Here is a 22,714-nt window from a genome sequence, read left to right on the forward strand (position 1 = left end):
AAACATTCTAGTTTAGTACCAGACTAGAGGATGGCCAGATAAAGACCTGTTAAAACGTCTACATTCAACCACAACAATCATTTTATACTACCGGTCATTTGTTATGGTGGCCACACAATGATGTGAATAGCCTATAGAGTATCTCCTCTCCTCTTCCTTATCCCTCATCCACCCGACTAACAGTCTATCTCTCTCTGTGTGTGTGTGTGTGTGTGTGTGTGTGTGTGTGGTGTGTGTGTGTGTGTGTGTCTCAGGACTTGCTGTCCCATATGCTCCATGTGGACCCCCACCAGCGCTACTCAGCTGAGCAGGTGCTCAAGCACTCGTGGATCGCCTGCCGCGACCAGCTCCCTCACTACCAGCTCACGCGGCACGACGCGCCACACCTGGTCAAGGTGAGACCGAGAAACACACACACACACTCACACACATTAGAAACAGGCCTGTAGAAGTGCAGTAGGCCCTGACAATAAGGAGTGAAAGCGTGCAGAGAAGCGGTCAGTCGTCAATAAAGCAACAAGTCTCTTTGGGATCATGATGCCCTGTCAACAAGTGGTGTCTAAAGAGCTCACATCTGTGTTCCATTTCAGCAGCCAAATACTGGTTGTTCAAAACCAATAAAATGTCATTGTGTGTTTTTTTTGCGTGTAACGGCATGTGCATTCATGTCTTGGTGTGTGTGTGTGTGTGTGTGCGAGCAAATGTGTTTGTGTGGAGAGGACATTTGATTGTTGTTTGACGTGTGTGTGTGTGTGTGCGTGAATTCTAAGCATATTCACATGTCTGTGTTGTTGTTTTTATTATTGCATTTAATATATAAATACGTGTGTGTGTGTGTGTGTGTGTGCCCAGGGTGCGATGGCTGCCACGTACTCTGCGCTGAGCCATAAGACGTGTCAGCCGGTGCTGGAGCCGGTGGCGGCGTCCAGTCTGGCCCAGAGGCGCAGCATGAAGAAGCTCACCTCCACCGACATGTAGCAGCCGGACACACACACACACACACACACACACACACACACACACACACACACACCACCCCAAACACTCACCACTGCTGTTGCTCGCTCTGCTGCACCCTCTCTCCTCTCCTCTCCTCCTCTCCTCTCTCTCGTCTTCTCTCCTCTCCTCTCCTCTCTCATGCTCTCTCCTCTCCTCTCTCTCCTTCTCCCTCCTCCTCTCCTCTCATCTGTCTCCTCCTCCTCTCATCTCCTCATCCATTCCCCTCTCCTCTCCTCTTGTCTACTCTCGTCTTCACTCTCCTCTATCCTCCAGTCTTCTTCCTCCTTCTCTCTCTGCACTCTTCTTCTTTGTCTTTCATCTGTTTTTTTCCTGTCATCCTACAAACCCTATTCCTTTCTTTTTCCTCCCTTTGTTTTCGCTCCTCCTGTCGTTCCTCTGGTGTCTCCTCTCTTTCTCGTGGACCTCTCCAACTGTTTCATCTGTCTTTATTTATTTATGTTTCTACTCCCCACCCCCCCTCGCCCCAATCCAACCTATCAACACACGCCTCGCTCCTTTGCCTCCTCTCTCATTGGCTAGTTGGACCTCACTGTGTGTGACATCAGCGAGGCTACAGGAACTCCATGATGAGAGGAAATGCATACATGCACACAAACAAACAAACCGTTCTGCTGGGGATTTATGTGTGACTTTTTTGCATTTTTTTGTCTTTTTAAAGAAAAAGAAAAATATATTTTATTTTTCTTCTCTGGTATATGCACTTTCTGCTCTCTCTCTCCCTCTCTCTCTCCCTCTCTCTCTCTCTCTCTCTCTCTCTCTCTCTCTATCTCTCCTCGCTGTCTTTCCATCACTCATGCTGAGGCGAAAAAGAAGAATATTAAAAAAAAAAAAAAAAAACAGGAAAAAAAAGCACCAGCTAAAGAAACCTTCTCACTCACTGTGACCGGCTGTACCTGAAGCTGCTTCCCCACTAGAAAAAAAAAAAAGACGACGACAAGCGCAAACGAAAAAGAAAAAAAAGAAAAGAGAGGTAAAAGAGAAAAAATATATACTGTGTACCACATTTCACAGATCAGTAGGCATGTTGCTCTTATCCAGTTATCCCTCTCTGCCTGCTCAATCCCTGATTTAGGATTCCCCTCTTCTCCCTTCTCACTGCCTCTCCCCGAGAATTTATTACCTGGCCAACGCTCTGCAGGCGAGCGACTCCGGCTTTAAACCGTTTAGCGTCGGAGTCAGAGACAGGAAGAACGACGCCCTCCCCCCCATCCCCCCCCCCCCCCCCCCCCCTCACACACACACGCACACACACCCCGTCACCAGGAGGATGAGCCCAGATAGCTCACGTTACCTTAAGAAGCTGAGAATATTATGTATTTAAACGAAAATAAACTAAGTAGGGAAGAATTAGACTTCCATACGCTTTATATTTAAAAAGGAAAAGAAAGAAAGTGTACATAATTTCACTTCTACCCAGGAGATCGAAGGGAAGCGACTCTGTCAGCTTTGAACGTGTGATCTGCCACCTTCGCATAAAATCTGTTCTCCAAAGCCCCCCTCCTCACCCACCCACCCACCCACCTACCCATCGATCCCCTTGAAGCACACGTTCACTTGCAAACCAGCTTGGCAAAGACCTTTTTTAAATTATATTTTCTTTTTGTTTTTATTTTTGTTGTTTGTTTTTCTGCCCCACCTCAAACCTCTCTCTTCTCGGTCTGCTGTTATATAGTTTTTTTTTGTTTTTTTTTACATTTCTTTTCCGGTTGCTTTCTGGTGATGTCTTCTTTAAGTTTACCTCTGTGTTGAATAAAAAAAACAAACAAAAAAAGATATTAATGAAAAAAAAAAAAATGCGACAACTTTAACGAACGCAACTGAAGTTGGTAGGTCAGGTGCTTGTTGGATCAGTGTTACTGCAGAGACTCTGGGGATACGGGGAAGAGCATCCTCTTCTCATGGCGCGGCTGAATTTGAAAACAAAACAAACGAAAAAAATGACAAAAAAAAATATAATAATTTCCATGAATATCTCCTCAAAAGACATTGTGGAAATTTGTATCATATTGTATTTATTTCATTTAATTTTTAAAATTCTATTTTTCTTTCAAGTTCTGTATATATTGACATTAAAGATCATTATTGACATGCACTCTCTTCTGTCGGCCATTATTCTTCCATTCTCTTCTGGACGTCTGAAGTGCCCTGGCCTATTTCCTCCCTGTAAATGACCCGTACAATGCCCTACAAAGCAAATAGGCAGTAACTACGCAGAGTGCAAACTGAAAAAAAATGACCTTAGTTATCCTGTTGTGCAGCCTACTGTACGTAGTTATAGGTGCATTTTTGTACATGTGGACTTTGTGTTACTTGATATTAACTTATTTTTGGTAAATATCAATCTTCATAGCAACTTTAATGTCATGAAAATTATAAACTAATTTTCAACCAAAAATGCAGTTACTGCCTTTTTGCTTTGTACGGCAGCATAGCAAATTAGCCTATTGTTTTCTCAGTACTGTTCTCTCCAAGTCTTGGCTGAATGGTCTTCACCTCTTGCACCTGTATAAAATAAAATGTCCACTTGATCTTGCATTGCACCAATGTTGAGAATTGAAACTACCAGTATGTAGAATATAACTGTTTAAAACTCATTTTGAGGGGGCACTAGTGTAGGCACTAAAGAGACACTAATTGTGTCTCTTTTATTTGCCACTGTACACCCAAGCGGCAACATTCTAAACTGAACAATGAAGCCTACCCGGAAGTTCGAAAAACTGCAATACCTCGAAAATCCGCTGGGGACTGGTCCCAAAACAGAGCAAATTTCCATAGACGCCCATGTTAAAATGTCCGTTTTCACGGCGTAAATTCGTGTTTTTAAAGCCTGGTCCCATGGACTTTTATTGTATTTTTCGGTAGTTTCCCGGTCCCTGACAACTGTGAGGGGGGTGAATTTTTTTCTAACTCGTTAGTTTGGATCGCATTTGGATATAAAAAATTAATGACGTCGTCAACTTGATTGACAGCTGACCAATGTCGAGGTTGACGTTGCCAGCCGAGTGGACGTCTCAGCCGTGATCCTGAATCTTCATCACCGTATCCTCTCTGAACATTTTTATTGAAATATCTCTGCTGTTAACTGTACTAACCGACACCAGAAGAGGACATCACTCTAGTTTTCCGGTAAGTGACATTCCACTATTATTTCACGTAGCTGCTAGCTTATGTGAACGTTAGCCTTAGCATCAGTAGCAAGCTAACGTTAGCATAAATCGCTAGGACAAATTAGCGTCTGTGGTATGTCTCTGGTTTAACCTACCGCAAACATGCTGGCTTACTATCGGAAATCCCCACGTAAGTGTAACATTAAGGAAGTAATGAACTAATTTGCTTATTGTTGAAACCTAATGGCAGAAGCACCCACAAACATTCATTGAAGAAATGTAGTGAAAACCGCTGTTGTGAGTTAACTTCATGTTAATGTTACTAGCCCAGGTACTTGAGTTAGCTGTAATCAACAAACAGACTGTGTAAGGGTAACATATGTGTTTTCTTCAAAAAACCTTTAGGGAATACTTAGTCTGTTGTCAATTTACAGCCTCGGTTGTTGCATTTAAGATCACAACGTTTGTGAAGACATTAACCTAAGCCGAAGATTCCTCAATCCTCACATTAAACGGCTTGCTTTCTTCTTGCTGAGGTGAACCGCTATGAACCTGACTGTATACTTTGAACACGGGAGCTGTGATAACGAGCGACATCTAGTCAACATACCATTGTCAGTTATAGGTTAGACACAAGGAAACAAAAGTGTACTGTAACATATGCGTGTGCCAAATCAATATATGCAACACAAGAACAGACTGATATGTCCCACATTGGAGTGTAATTCAAATAATTTGATTATAACAATGATTAACAATCTACCATTCTTGCCTGTGTCAAGTTTCTCTTTAGGTGATCCAGCCAGGCTGAACCAGTGGGTGCTGAACATGAGGAGCTGGCTCCTAACAGTTCTCGACCAGTGACAACTTCTGATTTCAAAGACTCTTCACCAGCAGACCCCTTCATGATTACCTTATTTACATCTGAGTTTGCAAAGCAGTCTATATACTGACTATTTACTAGCTTACAACATTGTGTTATTTACCTGTAATGCTCAAGACATAAGTAAAAATGCAAATGTACTTCCGCATCTGGGTCTTTAATTCAACCTACTGATTGTTTTTGCTCCCACTGCAATTTAATCGTAAATGTTTGACAGCATAGACAAAACTGGTTTGACAAGTTAAATGTAGGTCACAGTTGACCAGAAAAGTCCCATAAACATTTGTGTTTTTATTTTCAACTTCAGTGCCATCAACAGTAATTTTGTTAATGAACAGACATTGGTTTTGACATAAGTAAAGGAAAGGGTGTAACAGTCCATCAGTCCATCAGTATCAGTAACAGCATCTCTTAGAAAAGTTCCATAACCATTTGTAAGTGCAAGTTCAGTGCCATCAAAATGCAGGTTGCCTACTGAATTCGGCTGGATACAGACATTCAACAATATTTAAAAAATATTCATTGCCCCAGACAGATTAACCTGTGGGGTATACTACGAATCTCGATAAGTGGGTTAGCGAGGTATGTTGCGCTCAAAGCCAGGGTATGCTGTCATACGAAAGTGGATTTGTTTTAGCGTCGCTGTATCACCATGGTATCTTATGCTCGCAACCAAACCTGGTCGGGAGCAGGTTATGTGCTCAGTTATAGCTCAAATCGTGACTAGTGACCAATCAATTATCTTGAAAAACGAAGTCATCTCACGTGTGGGAAACTGTCATCGCATCTCCTGGAGCAACTCCGCCTCTTCAAACATTTTGAAACTCGAAGGCGCTTTAACTATGTTGCGCATGCAGATATATCACTTTTATGGACATGCATAGCATACAAAATCTGATGACCATCGATTTTTTGATGTTATAGGTTAGACACAAAAAAAGACCACCCTAGATTTCTCTGCCGCTCATAAATGCGGAAGTAATCGTTTTTAAACCGAGGCGGTCTTGTGCATCTCCACGTTTCCCGATTGGTCAAAGTCACCCCAACCACGAGAACGCGCACAGATCTGAGCTGAAAGCCTAGTTTGATAAATTCATCCTTGAGTGAGTTTCGTAATACCACTCAACTCTGATTGCGACTTTCGTTTTTAGCAATCCAGGTTATCCTAAGAAAACCTGGTTATGTTCAACGAGATTCGTAGTATACCCCACTGGTCTCTAAGAAACAATGCAAAGTTGTGTGGATGGGGCATGAGACCCAACACAAAGCATAAAAATATGATAATGGTCATGTGGGGGGGATGGAGATCACACAGGTTCTGCTTCATCTCTGCGGCAAAATCCACTCTTCAGGGACTAGGCAAAAAGGAGAAGGATGCTATGCCACCTCAGTCGACCCCAGCCAAGCCATTTCACCTGCATTTAGTCCCAGGTTAGAGCTCAGGGACCTCCTTGCCACCTCCTCTCCACAGCAAACATAGCAGTCTTCAATGATCCACACATTAGGTACTGCCAAAATAGAAAGGTAAACATTTAATTACATTCATACCTGTGTAACCTACAATGAAATGCAATACAAGTACAACACAAGTGTCAACTAACAACACTTGTAATCACCAGTATTCACGAGTGTGATTTTGACAGTAAAATTACATATTGTGTAAATCATTGCTCTAAAATTGTATTTAGTTTTACTCATTGCATAATCCATAACACAACACCCTTGTATATTCATTGTTTTCATTAGGTCCCTTTCCACAGGTGTATAAAATCAAGCACCTTGACTATGCATGCAGACAGCATGGTGTTTGATTAATACACCTGTGGAAAGGGACCTGATGAAACCCATGATTATTGCTAAAACATAAAACACATCAATGATGTACAACTAATACTAGACTAAGATTTTGTCAATAACTTGACGGAATAAAACGAGCTTGATGTTGACATAAATTATTGTTAATTTTACAATGAAATGACCGCCACATTCATGTCTCAGGATCATACGTTTCAACGTTTCATAACTACATTACCAATAATAAAATGAGAACAGAGATGGGTAACGTTAATCACTAAAGCTAAAGATCAATGTATCTGTAGTGGAGTCTAACTTTCTCTATCGTTTATTGTAAATGGGGTAACGTAACGTTAACAGCTAGCTTATTTCACCTGCTAGAAGGCGCAAACACAACTCCGTTCATTATAGTAGGCTAACTTGTTAGCAGCACTAACTATTCACATGAGTTTACCCGGTTAGCTTGCAGGATACATAATCATAAGATGTCTGAACACATGCCTTTAAGAGACATACATGAACACGGTTCAACTTACCAGCAAATTCAGGTGGGTTAGACTCAGTCTTCGACTTCGGTGGCTTCGCAGTAAACGTAGCAGTAGCCAAGCTTGCCAGTCTCGTAACGTATTAGCTGCTTAGCTGAACAAGCCGAGCAGAACAGAACACCTGTTCGGCTCAGTTTCGCACAAAGCCCGCCCTTTCACCCATTTGATTGGATTGGCCAGAATGTGGGCGTGGTTAGGATTTCCCAACGTTTCCCAAGATGGCGCCGCCCATACCCCCCATAAACGGCTTCATTTGAGTTCTTCAGAAATCTATGGGTGACGTCACAGACGCTTTGTCCATATTTTTTACAGTCTATGCTGTACACCTGGAATGCCTGGCATTGCACTTGTGTTACCTCCTGCACCTGACCCATTTCATATGTTCATACCCTTTTAATGTCATTTTCCAATGTGCAGGCTAGTCGGATGACCCTAAGAACTTGTACTCGGGTACATGGAGAATTGATGCCAAAGGGTAAATACCAATTCTTACATTGTGTTGCTTTAAGATTTCAATCATTACCAGGCCACGGCTTACTGGGACTTCCAGGAATTACACTCCCGGGCCTGTCCAGGTGCAGTGTCTACTAGGACACGTTCAAGCCTGATTACAAATTAAGGAAGAATCCAAAACAAAAAATGCACTGGAAATCCATCACTTCAGTTCAATAGGAGAAACCAATTATTGGTCTGTACTGTAAGTGTTCGCGTGTGTTGGTGCAGCTGTCTGAGTCTCTGCCCACCTGTAGATGGCAGTATTTCTCAGGTGCAGTGAAGGAACACGCCAATTCCAGTCTTACATCTAAGGGAAAATTAACAGACCGTAGTGTTGCAGTAATAAGAATACGTGGACAAAGTTCCACAGTCCTTGCTATATTTAACACTGTGAAAACACCTTGTACGCTCGGCCCGGGTCCTTACTTAGATGGAACTCTCAGGAGAGTGTGTGTGTTATGATGTTAATAAGTAAGCCGACATGTTTTCATCTCCTACTGTAAACACTTAACACACACCTCTGACCCAGCTGCACTGGATAAAATGCACTGGGCCGTGACAACACTCAAGTTCAACATTCTTCACATGGACACGGTGGGGCTCTTGCAGGTGTGGGGAAGGCTCAAAGATCTTAATTTGGAAGCCAGGTGTCGGACCTAAAGTGGCTTTAAAGAGGATTTGGCCGAATTCACAACAGCAAAATACATTTATACGCTCTTAAAATGAAACAAACACATGTGTTTTGAACACATCTCCCTGTCCTGATAGGAACAACACAGTTTGTTTTTATTTGTTACACAATATGTGTTTAAAACGAAACAGTTTCGCCTTTACCACCACCAAGCCGTATCACCCTCCTGTTAAGGCTTTGGACCTTTTGCCTTGAGTGAAGTTTCTAAGGATACTCCCTAACCATGTCAACTAGATGCACTGAAGCAATTAAATGCGGTTCAATGGATGCAGTTTAACCAATAGAAATACAACTCCGTAACAGAGTCTCCCCAGAATATCTGTGACAAAACCAGAAACCATGTTAACTTTGATACTGTAGCCTCTGAGGAGAGGCCATCCCATAGTCAGCGTAGTTGACTCTCCTGCATTTAAAGTATTTGTTGATGCGGTTCCTGGACGAGATCTGAGACCGGTGTCGTGCCAGCAGGGTTGCTGACAGACCTGCATTTCCCCCATGGCAGCAGTTTGTAATTTGGCCACTTTTAGCCCGGCTCGCCTGGCCGGCCAGCCTTCGAGCCCCTGGTCCTTTCTTGAACGCAGAGGCCAAACGCCGCCGCCGCCACCGGTCCGCTTACCCACCGCGCCGTGGGCCGAGCAGACCGCGCCGGCTCGTGGGCACGCCGCAAATAGCCCCTGGCTCCCGACCGCCTGGCGCATGCCCGGCCCTCGGTGGCGTGAGGGGGGCGAGACCAGAGGTGCCCGCGGGCATTCCAGCCGGCCCTCTGGAGCGATTTGGCCCCCACCTCCCGCTGTTATCATGTAGACTCAGGGGACCGGTTTACATACAGCTATTCCATTATGGGGGAGCAGTGGTTGGCATCAAATGCTCTCTGAACCTCTAAAGTGTTCCTAACATAGGACTGCTATAAAACATTACAAGGGTCATAGGGTTTTGCTATAGGGAAGCAACTAAGACTTGTACATTGCACTCTTGGTTGTAAGTGCACACTGAGCACAGATGAATTCTGAGGCCATAAAAAAGTGTTCAGGTGCCACCTGCGTTGGCCTCTATGTGCCACCTCACTCTACCCACCGCCATTTAGCCCTGAAGTCCGTAGATGCCAGCTCCAGAGCTAGTGATAGACACCTTTCAGACACACACACACACACACACACACACACAAACACACGCATACATACTCTCATGCCTCCTCCCCCTTCCTGTCAACTCAATTAGAGATGAGAATGCACAGTGTCATGCATATCTGTGTGTGGAGGTAAACACTGGTGTTAATTGCATTGCCACGCCATTCTTCGTTTGAGCCCTCCGAGTGTTAATTACCCTCTAATGTCTGGCCCTCGCCTTGTCAGAGCCTCCTGCTTATTTGCGCTCAGACTTTTAATGGTTTTATTTTTATAAAGGAGGCATCTCGCTCCCAACCACCCCACCACCCCCCCCCCCTCCACTGTGTTCCACAGGCGGCCATATTTTTAGCACAGTTTCCTCAGCTGGAAGCGGTATGGTTATAGAGTTGTTGTTTTTTTTTTGTTATCCTCTTTTTTTTTTCTTTTTTTTCTACCTTTCTTCCACCATCTCTCCTCTCCACGTAACAACAGCCCTCCGCCCGGCGCGGCGAGGTGAACGCCAGCTCAGGTGCAAATTCATTTGTGCCAATTAAACGATGAGTTCCCCTGAAGTAAGCCAATTAATGTGCTGCTCTTAATGAAGACATTAGCTGTCAGATTAGCTTTTGGAAATGCCTGTCACTGCTACAGATGCAGCCACAACACACTTGGCTAATAAAACCAGCAGAATTAATGGACTGACTAGCATAGATAATGACTTAATGTGGAACATATAGGACAAAGACTGATCGGCTCCGGCTGGCTCCGATGAAGATATCACCGGTAACATTAGTCATTTAGTTGAGAGAAAAAGGTTCCCCGCTGCACACTGTCTCTTTGCTCAGGTACCGTATACCCTGTGGCGCTATTGTTCTGTCTGTGCTTCCTCAGGTGTCACTGTTGCAATCATTTGAGGAGAGGATCTCAAGGAGAACTTTGAGAACTATTTTGGAACTGTTTGGTGAGTGACCACTTGGGCAGCCCATTAGTTCATCAGGAACCTATGAAGGGCCTTCTGTGGACTACCATTGTGAGAGAAAAAAACTTACCGGAAACTACACTGGAATCTTCCCCACAAATGACCTTTGATTGGCTGAGGGGCTTTTTTCGGTAGAACCTTTAAGTGTTCTCAAGCACTGAGATGTGAAAGCCTTCTAAGTAAGGCAGCTTACTGGTCCCTCTATGCTGGCGAGCCAAGGGAGACTCCTCGGGTGAGAAGCTCGATGTCCCTGTCTCTGTGTGGGCAGTGAGGAATGTGGCCCTGGCCCCTCTGTGACGATGACGGGCCCTCTAGCCCCGCTCCCCACCCCACCCCACCCCACCACCCCAGACCTCTCCCTGGCTGCCTGGCCCCACAGTCGCCTCCAGATAGCCATCTTCTGTGCATACCCCTAGACCCAGACGTGGGCTTTTCAGCGCTAATGTTTTTCCAGAAGGTATTTTTGGAGGTGTACCGTGTAATCCACATGCTGATGGGATCTCTTTAAACTATTCCGGTCATCGAGGGATGGGTTTCCATGCCGTGACGGGTCAGGGAGGAATCTATACCCCTGAGTCAATGTGGACTTCAGCTATACAGGAGGCACTGTATACTTACAGTATATTACTTAGTTTGTGTTTTGTGTGTGTGTGTGTGTGTGTGTGTGTGTGTGTGTGTGTGTGCGTGTGTGCGTGTGTGCGTGTGTGTGTGTGTGTGTTGATGTGTTACAGTGTTTGTGTGTGTCTTCTGAGAGAGAGCATTAATATAATATTGCCATTTTGCTCTTCTGAAATTGTTTGGTAAGGTGGGTGAAAAAAAAAAAAAGCTAATGTCTCTAAACACAAATTTAACGTTGGTTAAAGGATTGCATTAATTACAAACAGTGCACTGACATATCACAGACATGTTTAGCTTGGATTTTACATTGACGTTGTGGCATATTTGCAAACAGCCTACCAATGGCAGTGTGCTTTACACGCTGAAAGATTTTGAGTGACTAATTTCAAGTATTGAAATGTTCCTTTTTTGCTCAAGAAACCACGGTGAATGTAAGTGTGTGTGTGTGTGGCCTTATTCATTAGATATCGTTTTAGGCAGCATCCTATACAATTGTGGCGATATGAAGAATCAAAGTAATGTTTTATCTGTCAGCAGTTTCGGGAACCCATCATCAGAACATCATTGACACTCCATTCTGTGGCGGAATTGGCATTAACTGCACTATGCTTATGTCTGGCTGGTCGAACAAATTTACAGCATCAAACTATGACCCATTCGTCAGAACTTTAACAAAAAAAAAAAAATTGTGAATATCATCCTCCTTGTTCATTTCAGGTAAAGGCCTGGTAAAAATGTGCGCAGAGGTTTAACACTGTCTGCATCGCTTGACACTGTAATGAAAGCTTCTCACGCAGGTGATGGGGCCTTCACCGGCGGCGAGCGTCGGGATCCCCGGGTAGCTCAGAGTAGCAGAGCTGATCGGGTCGTGCGGAAAACCCAGTGAATTGCAAATGTGAAATTGATTTTGGTTCCACAATTAATCTTATCAGCAATTCCTCTCTGCCTCTGGCACGTGCTTGGAGGGGCGCGGGAGAACAGATAGGCTATGACAGCACACTTCACAAACCCAACCGGCTTCAAATATGAGATTATGATTTCTTTTGCCTGTTTAAATAAAGGTTTTCAATATTCTTTCTATTCTTTCATGCCAGGAAAATGGCCTTGCGGTGCACTTTGTCTTCATAAGCCCATAGTGTCCCTCAGCAACTGGGCAAGTGTAAATGTCAGCCGAATGTGTTGGTTTTGCCAGTCTGTTCATGTTTATGGTATAAATGTGAGCATTCTACTCCATTTCACTCTACAGTTGGCTAAACACAACTTAAAAACTCAGACAATACAGTTGGCTAAATGTTTACTGGTGTATAGCGCTTGTTGAGACTGAGCTATAATAGGCTAAACGTCCTCACGCGCAGCTATAAATTAAGAGTACATTTGCCATTTGGATTTTTTTTTTAAATTGTCAGCCAAATATTTTCTAATCACCAGGATCATTTCGATTTCGTGTTTATGTGATGAAACCAATTTGTTTTGTCCATGATATCGTATCAATATAACATGCTAACTTCAGAGGCCTTGGGTGTGAAGCATTCTCTGTGCCAATGCCCAAATCCAGCCTCTGATCCACACTAAAACGCCCCGGTTTTATCATGGGTGAGACACGGGTGCGACACCCCGTGGAGAGCGCGGGACTGCCGAGAGACTGGACAAATTGTTCTGAAGGGCACAATACTACAAGGTCGATTATGCAAATCCTCGACGCTGATCCTTAAACTAGCCGCATTGGGGCCTGCCCATGGCGGAAGGTGAGCCTGCCGTGCTCGTTATCTGGTGCACCTTCATGTTAGAGTTGGTTTTATGTGTTGGAGCGATATGTATTTTTCACTATTTTGCATTAGATATGTTAAGCTGAATATTTTTGTTCTCATTAGAACCCGATAAGGAAGAAGCAGAGAAGCACTCGAGGGGGTTTCCGCCTTTTTTTTTGTTCCTCCTCTCAACCATCACTTCTCTTGTTTAAAGATACTGCTGCGTTTGGCAGGTGTAGGCCATTGGTGTGGCTTTTTTGCTTTGCCCATATGTATTTATTAATTGTCCTTATCGACATGTTTCATATCAGAGGCGACTTCCATTTTCTGCGCAGACTACAATGTTCGTGCAGTTCCTCTCTCCTTTGCACTCACTCTCTCCAAGCAAATCCCCATGGTCACTGGAAGTTGCAGACTGGGGAAATGCATATATTAAGCGGCATTAGTATTCCAGTCAGGCCCTGCGTTTCAAGGCAAGGCCCAGACACCTCTCTCTCTCTCTCTCTCTCTCTCTCTCTCTCTCTCTCTCTCTCTCTCTCTCTCTCTCTCTCTCTCTCTTTTTTCTCTCTCTCTCCCTCACTCCCTCTCGCTCCCTCCCTCCTTTTATCTTGGCCTATGGCCTTTTGCATGGGATTTATTTTGAAATATCACGCAGCCTTTCTATGCTGTGCATCCTCAGCCGCGGATACTGTTGTTATTTTGCCATGCTGGCGTCTTGATTGTATGTGAGCGTGAATGTGGCCGCGCTTGTGTGTAAGCGGACTACATGGCGCACTAAAAATGTTAGATTGTTTTCCTTGTTTACTATAAGCGAGCAGCGGGTGTCCGGGGCCCTCTGTGCATGTTTAGATTCGGTTATTGTTCGGGTTGTTTTTGGCGTGATGTAATAGGCCTACCACGCGGTGTCAAGCCAGCCCAGGCGATCACAATACACCAGGCAAACACATCCGTGCACTGTAGATTGCTAGGCTATTCAGATCTGAGACCTACGTAAAATAATTGAAAGCGTAAAAGCATAAATGAAAACAGACATGTAATCAAAAGCAAAACATGGTCTCGTCTCTGTGGTGAGAAGTGACTGCTACTGCATCCGCGAACAACGTTCAACCTATCCAAAAAAAACAACAAGGCCTTTGCAGCATATCCACGGCAATTGTAAAATAAAATAAAATAAAATAAAATAATATACTAGCAGATACCACCGGCGCTGTACTGTTATTACAGTGCTGTCATTTGTATTGTGAAGGCCTCTTTCTGTATGCCCATGCACTTATGCTGTTTGTTGTTTACAGAAAGCCCATATGATTGATTTTACATGCCTACTGTATAGTTTGTAAACTATATGTAATCATATTGTGATCATAACGTTAATATTTTTTCCTAACAAATTGTAGGCCTAGAGAAAAATGAAATTTCGAAGCAAACGTCTATTTTAAATGTGTGCCAAATATGATTTGATCAGAATCTTACTGTGCCATTACTATTACTGTGACAAAACTAAAACTTACAGAAAAGAATGCCCTTAAGGGTTCCCACTATCAACTGTCACTATCCTCCAGTAACCATCAATTTCTGTCAAGCTTGTTTGTCACCAAAACAACTTATAGTAACACTACACTCGTAACAACAAGTTGTTTTATTACAACATACAATATACAGTTTGTTTCAAAAAACATAATACAAGCTTTATACTGAAAATAAATAATCGCTTGACCTGTCATTGAATTTGGATTAAAACGGCCGAAAACGTCAAATTTTAATGAAAATATCCTTTGTACATCACTAAGTGCATGAATAACTAAACAGTATTTGTTTAAATTAATGACTTCAAAAAGGTTGTAATATACAAAACTGTACAGTATTCGAAAAAAATATTTAAGAAATAAACCAATAACAGGAGTATTTAAGATTATAAAACTTTAGATATTGAAGGTGTACAGTAAAATAATTATAGGCTATAGTGTATCGCAACGCGTGTCACTGGCAATTATCTTAACGGTTCCATTTTTAGTGCCCGATATTTCACACAGTAACGTGGTCGATGATATGACAAATCAAAGTAATCGTGTTTTACCTGTAGAACCATAAAATATTATAACTTTAGGCCGTACGTTGCTTTGTTTCTGACATATATTTTGCGTAAAAGAAAAGAGGATGATGGTCTGTTTCGAAGTGCTTTGCTCCTGTTGTAATGTAGGCCTACATCAGTAAAATAAAAATAAAAACATAGTACCGACATTGACAAGATTCCGGTTGAAGACTAAAACAATAACAAACGGATGATACAATTTTCTTGTAAAAGAAAGCCTTTAAAAAGCCACTAGAAGGTGACCTACAGCCTACTCTCCTCCCGACGGTCTCTGAGCGTGGCTAAAGATGGCTGCGTATTGCTATAAAGCATTGCCGTATAATTTCTCATACAATCGGCGCGGCAAAAAAAAAAATGTCAACCAAAATTAAACATATCAATAAATCATACTCCGACTGCTTGCTTCTCTATCTGTTACTCATTACGTAATCAAGAGGCTAAGCAGCGCTCAACAACAAAAACATAAACCGTTAACTAAAATGGTTTACATTGTGTTCTGTCAGAAATTATTACTGAATAAACCTGATGTATAATTGTGATTTGAAAACCAAGGCGCTGGGAGGTTATAGATAGGCACAAATTTTGTATTCATATCCTTGCTGTAATACAAAAACATTTTGGTAAATAACTTGTTCCATTTGTGATTTCAAATAAAACATTTTGAGATAATGCCCAAAGTACTGAAGATATACGCGAGGGGATGAAATAGCAGAAACAGTTGGTACTGTTCTTGTTTTTTTTTTTCTTCTCTTTTTTTCTTGCTCTCGCTCTGTCTGTCTCAGTGACTTCTGCAATTTGTCATTTATAGTACAACCAGAAAAAAATGGTCTGCGATGAGAAACCAAACCCATCATTCAAAAAAGCCCATAGGTCTCCATGTCTGCGATGAAGTCTTCCTTGGTCAGAGATCTCGGCACGAGGAGTTGTCTGTAACGCCGTGAGAATAAACCTCGTGAGATTGCTGCTCTCCCGGTGGAGTCATTCTCTTCTCTTTTTGTCTTCTGTTACAAAACCACACACGAACCACCTCCTTCTCAAGCTGTAGGCTGTCAGCCAAAGAGGATATCTCCTGAGCCGCTGGTTTGGGGCATTTTAGAAAATGTGTCTCCAGTACCCCTTTTACGCTCACCTCGATCGAGGTCCTTTTCTTCCGTTTCCTGCCCTGTGCGGCGATTTTGTCAATGCTGCTCGGACTGCCAGTGGACGAGTCTGCCTCCTCCAGCCACTTGTTCAGCAAGGGTTTTAGTTTACACATATTCTTAAAACTGAGCTGCAGGGCTTCAAACCTGCAGATGGTCGTCTGCGAGAAAACATTGCCATATAGCGTGCCCAGCGCAAGCCCCACGTCTGCCTGGGTGAAGCCCAGTTTGATCCGCCTTTGTTTGAACTGCTTAGCGAACTGCTCCAGCTCGTCCGATGTCGGCGTCTCCTCGTCGGAGTGGTCGTGGCAATGATGCCCCCCCATATCGCCGTGGTCCGGCGTGTCTCGCAGTCCTGGGTGCAAACTCTGGTTCTGCCCGGAGTTTGGTGGTGGCGTGAGCCCGCCATGCTCCAGCATGCCATTGACCGTGAAGCCCGTTTGCGCGTAGATGTTGATAGGTTGTCCGCCGGTGTTTATGGATGAGTTATGAGACACGGGTGTCCCCCATGCACCTGGATGATTTGTATGGGGCGAATGGTGGGCGACATGAGGCGACCTGTGATGAATGATCGCCCCGAGTTGGAGATCTTCCCGTCCCGGTTTCACGTCCTGCTGCTCCAGAGCATTGGTCGCCAGCGAGGATGACCAAGGGCTTCCCTCCGACACGCTGGTCACCCACTGATGCCCAAGTGGGTGTCCATTGCTTTGGACTCCCTGTAGATAATCACTTTGGAGAAGTTTCTGGTGATTCCTGAAAGTACTCCCTTGTTGCATGACCGAGGCGTCTGCATGAACCATGGAGTTGGAGTTGATAATGCTGTAGGGATTCGAGGCAGCTGTGGCCATGCTTACCGTAGATCCCCTACAAGTTATAATGTGGCAAAGGGAACAGCTTCAGCCTTTGACATCTACCAGACTCTGGAGCCAAATCAGCAGCATGTGAGTGATTGACAGTCCCGACGCCCAATCAAAATCAACCCGCCACGCACGGGCTGCCGAGAATAGCCAATGGCGACGGGGGAAGTAGCATCCCCACCATTAAAATTGGATACGCAAGAGTCGAAAGAGTTAAATTGACACAAAACAGGAAGTGAATCACAGTGCAGGCTCCATTTGGGTTAGCCGAGAAATAGTCAGCCCGTGCTTTATAGATCCTATTTATTAACCAAGGCGGTCTGTTACTTATTTACGCACGGGCACTACTTCTGATGTCGCAGCCTAAAATAGCTTTGTCTGATCATTATTTTCCCACCTATATTCTCTACGTGGCGGGTCTTTTGCAATGGTATGCCGTGTTTTTTAAAAAATACGTATATCTTTGAACTCTTCAAAAAGTTATTCGTGCATAACAGTAATTGTAGATTCAGTTTTCAGGTTCAACTCTTTTCCGTTTTAGGAAACTTTTACATTGATCATGTATCTACCTACAGTGGTCATATTTGAAATTGATGAATTGATGATATAACTACATATTTTTTTTATTTTAAAAACTAAATCACAATTTGAAACCTTGTTAAACAAGGTCCTTGCTCTTTTTAGTTGATCTTTATTTAATTTAACAGAGCGAATTCCAGCCATGCTTAGCGTGCCACAGGATCAGAGCAAAGTTGTTTTGAATGTCAGTATGTGCACCATATTTTTCATTGTACATGTAGTGCCATGACAGTTGACGTGACAGCCCATTTTCTTTACCCTCACAATCTCTGCTGAAGGCTCAGCTGGCTCCCTAGCCGTCGTAAACATCATCATCATCATCAACAACAACAACGTCAACAAACAAAATCTTTGTGGCCCAAGTGCACGCTGTGCAACCCTCCGTGAGCGTCTTTAAGAATCTCGACAGGTCTTCACTGGCTTTTGAGAAAAAAAGAGAAAAGCTCTATCTGCATATTTCAAGGGTTACCTAGCTGCGTAATTATATTTGCCATTAGAAGACTGCATCACAGTCTCCTTATTGGTTTGAAAATTCCATTAAATATATTGCAAGAGCTCCCAGGTTAAGCTTGATTTAAATTTGCATACATTTTCATACATTTAGCAGAAATAAAAGAAGGCTAGCAGCCACCAGAAAGTCATTAAAGACCGCAGTTTCACTGAGGAGGCTGATCAGAGGGACAGAGGCAGAGAAGGAGAGAGAGAAAGAGGGAGAGACAAGATACAGGAACGAACAGGTGAGCTCCTGTTCCACATTTTTGTACGCATTAACCTGATGTGTGACACACAGTATGAATGAGGGGAAAGGAGGACGGGCAGTGGGAATTCAATGCACTGGCTCTGCTTTTCTTGTGGCGGGGGAACATAGACCATCCAAATCTTGTGTAGGATGTGTTATTTTCAGTGGTGTTTATTTTAGGAAATGTAGTGGTCTCTAATTGTTCACGCTGACATGTTTTTTTTTACCACCCTGTTTTGCATTTTCTCAATTCACGCTAACGGACGTAGCCAGTGGAGTTTTGTCAAAGTAGCGTTTGTTAGAAACGATATTTCGTTACAGTCTAACCTTTATGAGAATGGGATTTAATAATTTTAGTTTTAGGGTGAGTTTCTGATGGGATAGCCTACTTAAATGCGTCGCTGCCAATGCAGTCTTGTTTGTACATAAGCATGAATTGAGAAAGAAGACCAACTTCTGTTGTTGCGACCAGCCCAGTCTAAAAATGTTATTTTCGTTACTACATTTCCAAACGATGCAAACTGAATGACACGACAAGTCTTGTTTCCTTGGGAGATTTTTATTTCGCGTGTAGGCTATCTGAAAACATACATGTAAAAGATTAGAGATATGTTGTTGCAAATATTTTTTTAGACATTTTGCAAGGTTTACTGAAACCTTTACTGCCATCTATATACGTTTGATTACAGCTGGTGAAGATAATGTTTTTTTTCTTTCGATATTTAACCCTTTCATGCGCAACGTCCACATGCGTGGACAGTAACTTTAACTCTGTTTTCTACTTATTTATCATGTTGATATACACCAATCCACTTCAGGGCAGTTTTAGTAGGTCCTTGGCAATATATTAACAATATGTATCATCTTATATTTGGAATATTGACTGCTTGATGACATCATCAATTCAACATGAGTGACAGTAATGGCCATATGCTGAATACTCCAGGAATATCTGTAAAAAGCTAGTACTCATGAAGGCAAAATCATGTAAAAAAAAATATTATGCTGTACAGGAGAGTGTGTTGAACAACTCTATGTTTTCAGAAATTAAATCGGATGTAAAATGTAGTTTGTAGACCCTAAAAAGCAACTGTCCACGTATGTGGACGTTGCGCAACAGAGGAGTTAAATGGCCAAAAATTAGATTTTGTAACTAGGACTTTTTTTTTTTTTTTTTTTTCAAATATGATTTTAATTGCTTTAAATTACAAAGAAACAAACATTTGGTAAACATATTTGTAAATAATGACCTAATTACATGTGGTAATGCCAAGGTGGTATGGTAATATGGGGGTAGTAGAGGGTTGGGTGGGTAGTAGAGGGGTGGGTATGAGAGTACTAGAGGTGTGGGTGGATTAGTAGTAGAGGGGTGGGTAGTATGGATGTAGTAGAGGGGTGGTTGGGTAGTGGTGGTAGTAGAGGTGGGTAATATGGGGGTAGTAGAGGGGTGGGTGAGGGTCGGTGAGCAATAATGGGGGTAGTAGAGGGGTTGGGCGGGTAGTATGGAGGTAATAGAGAGGTGGGTGGGTAGTATGGGGGTAGTAGAGGGCTGGGTGGGTAGTATGGAGGAAGTAGAGGGCCATAGTTTCCACATTTTCTGTCATTACATTTTATCCTTTTTTACCCCTTTGTTGCGCACTGTCCACATACGTGGACAATAACATAACTTCTATATAAAAGCATATTTTTAAAAAATTCCAACTGATTTTCAATATTGGGCTCATATAGAGTACTAAAATCAATACTAAAAAAATCTAGACACTTTTTTTCATAATGCGTGCATGAAAGGGTTAAAAAGGTTTGGTTAAAAAAACGTAGAGATAGAGAGAGATGGAGAGACACAGGGAGAGGGGGAGAAAGAGAGGCTTCTGCTGCCATCTCCTCTCGATAGTCTAAGTTTCCAAGTGTAACAGATGCTTCTCCCAAGCCGTTCCTTGTGCTCGCTTCTTTTATTCAGGCGCACATTTTTCTCCTCACGATCCTCGTTTCCATAGAGAGCGGAATAAAAGGTGGCCACGGCCACAAATCCGCGGGCCGGCCTGAATAAAGGAGTCCATTGAAAAGAAGGGCCCGGGCAGGACACCGCCCTGGCGTCCCGATGCTACTGTTACAAGAGCCCGAGATGGCGTTTCTCTGCGCCCGGCCGTGCAAGCAATCAGCGAGCTATTTTCAAAACGCTACCATGTCATGTCTTATCTCGACGGCGGCTATTGCGTCGTTTGTAATTACGCCATTTAGAATAGAGCGTGCAATTATTGTAACCCGACGTAGGATACACGAGGCGCCCATCAGTAATATGCCAACTAACGACCGTTAGAGTGTTAAATGTTGTTTTCATATCAGCTCCCATTAAGCTCGCTGCTGTGGGGAAAAAAAGCAATGTTGTAGGCTACTGAAACATGCAGCATTGGCCTGTACAGAAGAAGCTCAATACACAGGCAACTCATTTAGACTCTTTGGACGCAGTACCCTTATTTTTGCAGGAATTGTTGTTGGTTGTCAGAAAATCCCACAAAGTGTGGGAATAAACCAGTAAACTATATTATGGCAAAATAACATAATCTGTAGGCTACATGCCTTCATTTCAGTATTTGAGCACAGGCCACATATCCGCAATAGTCAAATCTCTCCAGGTTATTCTGTTAACTTCGAATTTCACTGAGGCTATATGCAAGATGCATGTGCGACAAGAAGTAGATTGTACACTGAATAAAATGTTAGTAATATCCTTCCCACGTTGCCTGCCATCGCATGGTCCCTTCTTGTTGCCTATCTATTCGCTCTGACCTAAGCTCGGCTGCATGAACTCTGGTATCATTCAATATATTTTCATCTGTGTTTTGGGAAAGAATGGCAGTTGAGATGTAGCTGTGGTTTTATCTCGATGGCTGTACCTAAAGATAGATTTGGCTTCTGCTCCGAAACAGCGTGGTGCCCGGGGCAGGACGTGTCATTCGCGTGTCACGACCTCATTCACAACCCCCGTCAACTGCGCTCGCACTGGTTGCCCGGGCACCCCTCCTCGCGCGCCTCGTCACCCCAACAACCATTTGTGTTCCTTTGTGAGAAGAGAAAGGGAGAAAAGAGGAGAACGTATAATCCCCCCCCCCCCCCCCCACAAAAAAAAACACTGCCAAGGAGTTTTCTAACAGTTCGACACTGAGATGGTCTGATTTTCAACATTGACGCACACCAACAGACTGTGTTGGTGCACTGACAAGCAGGGACCATGATTATATTATTATTTAAATAGTCTAGGCCTAGGCTAGTGCAGGAGTCAAACTATGTTTTCTGTTCAGTAAATTAATTTAGTTTAAGTCCATCTTATTCTGCAAATAGGCAGCCTAAAAACCCCATAGGCTAATTAACTTCAATGATTTCTTGAAATATTATTTTTTGAAAAAAAAAAAAAAAACGCAGGCTAGACCGAAATCTCCTTTCAGTCCCGTATTTTTGTCATGGAAAAAATAATTCTCATTTGCACATTTTTTTCTTGTTTCTTTCAAATGCAATTCATACTTCATCTGACGTGGTAGGGCTACTTATTCTGAACTAACTTTTTAAACGCATCACTCGGCTCCCCAGTGCAGCGCAAAATCAATAGGTGCGTTTATCTGGAATGACACCTATTTAAAGGGCAATGGGGCGACCAAAAGCCTGTATTTTCAGCTGTCTTATGCCTGATAAATTGTAAGCCCCTTTTCAATATATCAGCCTAGCCTATATCTGAGCTACTTTAACAAAATCTAAAACTTCCAATAATGATGATGATGATAATAGTAGTTGTAATAATAATAATAATAATTATTATTATTATAACAATAATAATAATACAAATGCAATTATTTCCTAATACTATTTCTCTCCTATAGACTAGGTGTGTGCTTCAAGTATTGTTGGTAAAGCTAAAGCAATTGTGGGCCAAGAGGAAACGGTAACACATGAGTGGCAGAGCCAGCAGAAGCAGTAATAACTGCACTTCGCCCAAGAAGTTAAGCTGTATGGGAGCCAGTCAGGAAAAGTTGTTTGTGTTTACGACTTGCATATTGGTATTAGTTCTCAGCTAATTAAAATAGCTTTAGGGAGCATTGTATGCGGTTGCACGCTCGCCTTACCCCACACCCAAACACACACATAAAAACACACACGCACACACACTGAGAGAGAGAGCGAGAGAGAGAGAGAGAGAGAGAGTCACTCTCACACATATATTAAGAGAGCAAACAGAGCCGACTTGGTGCTGCGGTGCCGTGCCTGTAGCCCAGCGAAATGAGACCTCAAGGCAGTATTGGCAGAGGGACGGCGCTGGAAGAAATGCATTAGTA

General features: G+C 43.0%; 2 protein-coding genes across 2 annotated transcripts in view; one reads left to right on the forward strand and one right to left on the reverse strand.

Annotated features, from left to right (window-relative positions):
- Positions 1 to 3,112, forward strand: part of rps6kal (ribosomal protein S6 kinase a, like) — a 28,470-nt gene extending 25,358 nt beyond the window's left edge. Inside the window, exons 21-22 of the mRNA XM_062525441.1 lie at positions 255 to 395; positions 853 to 3,112. Coding sequence (XP_062381425.1) covers positions 255 to 395; positions 853 to 978 — 267 coding nt within the window. The 3' untranslated portion in view covers positions 979 to 3,112. The remainder of the gene's footprint in view (positions 1 to 254; positions 396 to 852) is intronic.
- An 11,510-nt stretch (positions 3,113 to 14,622) lies between these two features.
- On the reverse strand, positions 14,623 to 17,071 carry LOC134069479 (POU domain, class 3, transcription factor 4). The gene has a single exon (XM_062525442.1). It carries the CDS (start codon positions 17,060 to 17,062, stop codon positions 15,977 to 15,979), a length of 1,086 nt encoding a protein of 361 aa, XP_062381426.1. The 5' UTR covers positions 17,063 to 17,071; the 3' UTR covers positions 14,623 to 15,976.
- Between the last annotated feature and the right edge of the window lie 5,643 nt (positions 17,072 to 22,714).

The sequence above is a fragment of the Sardina pilchardus genome, chromosome 21 (assembly GCF_963854185.1).
Source record: "Sardina pilchardus chromosome 21, fSarPil1.1, whole genome shotgun sequence".
NCBI lineage: Eukaryota > Metazoa > Chordata > Actinopteri > Clupeiformes > Clupeidae > Sardina > Sardina pilchardus.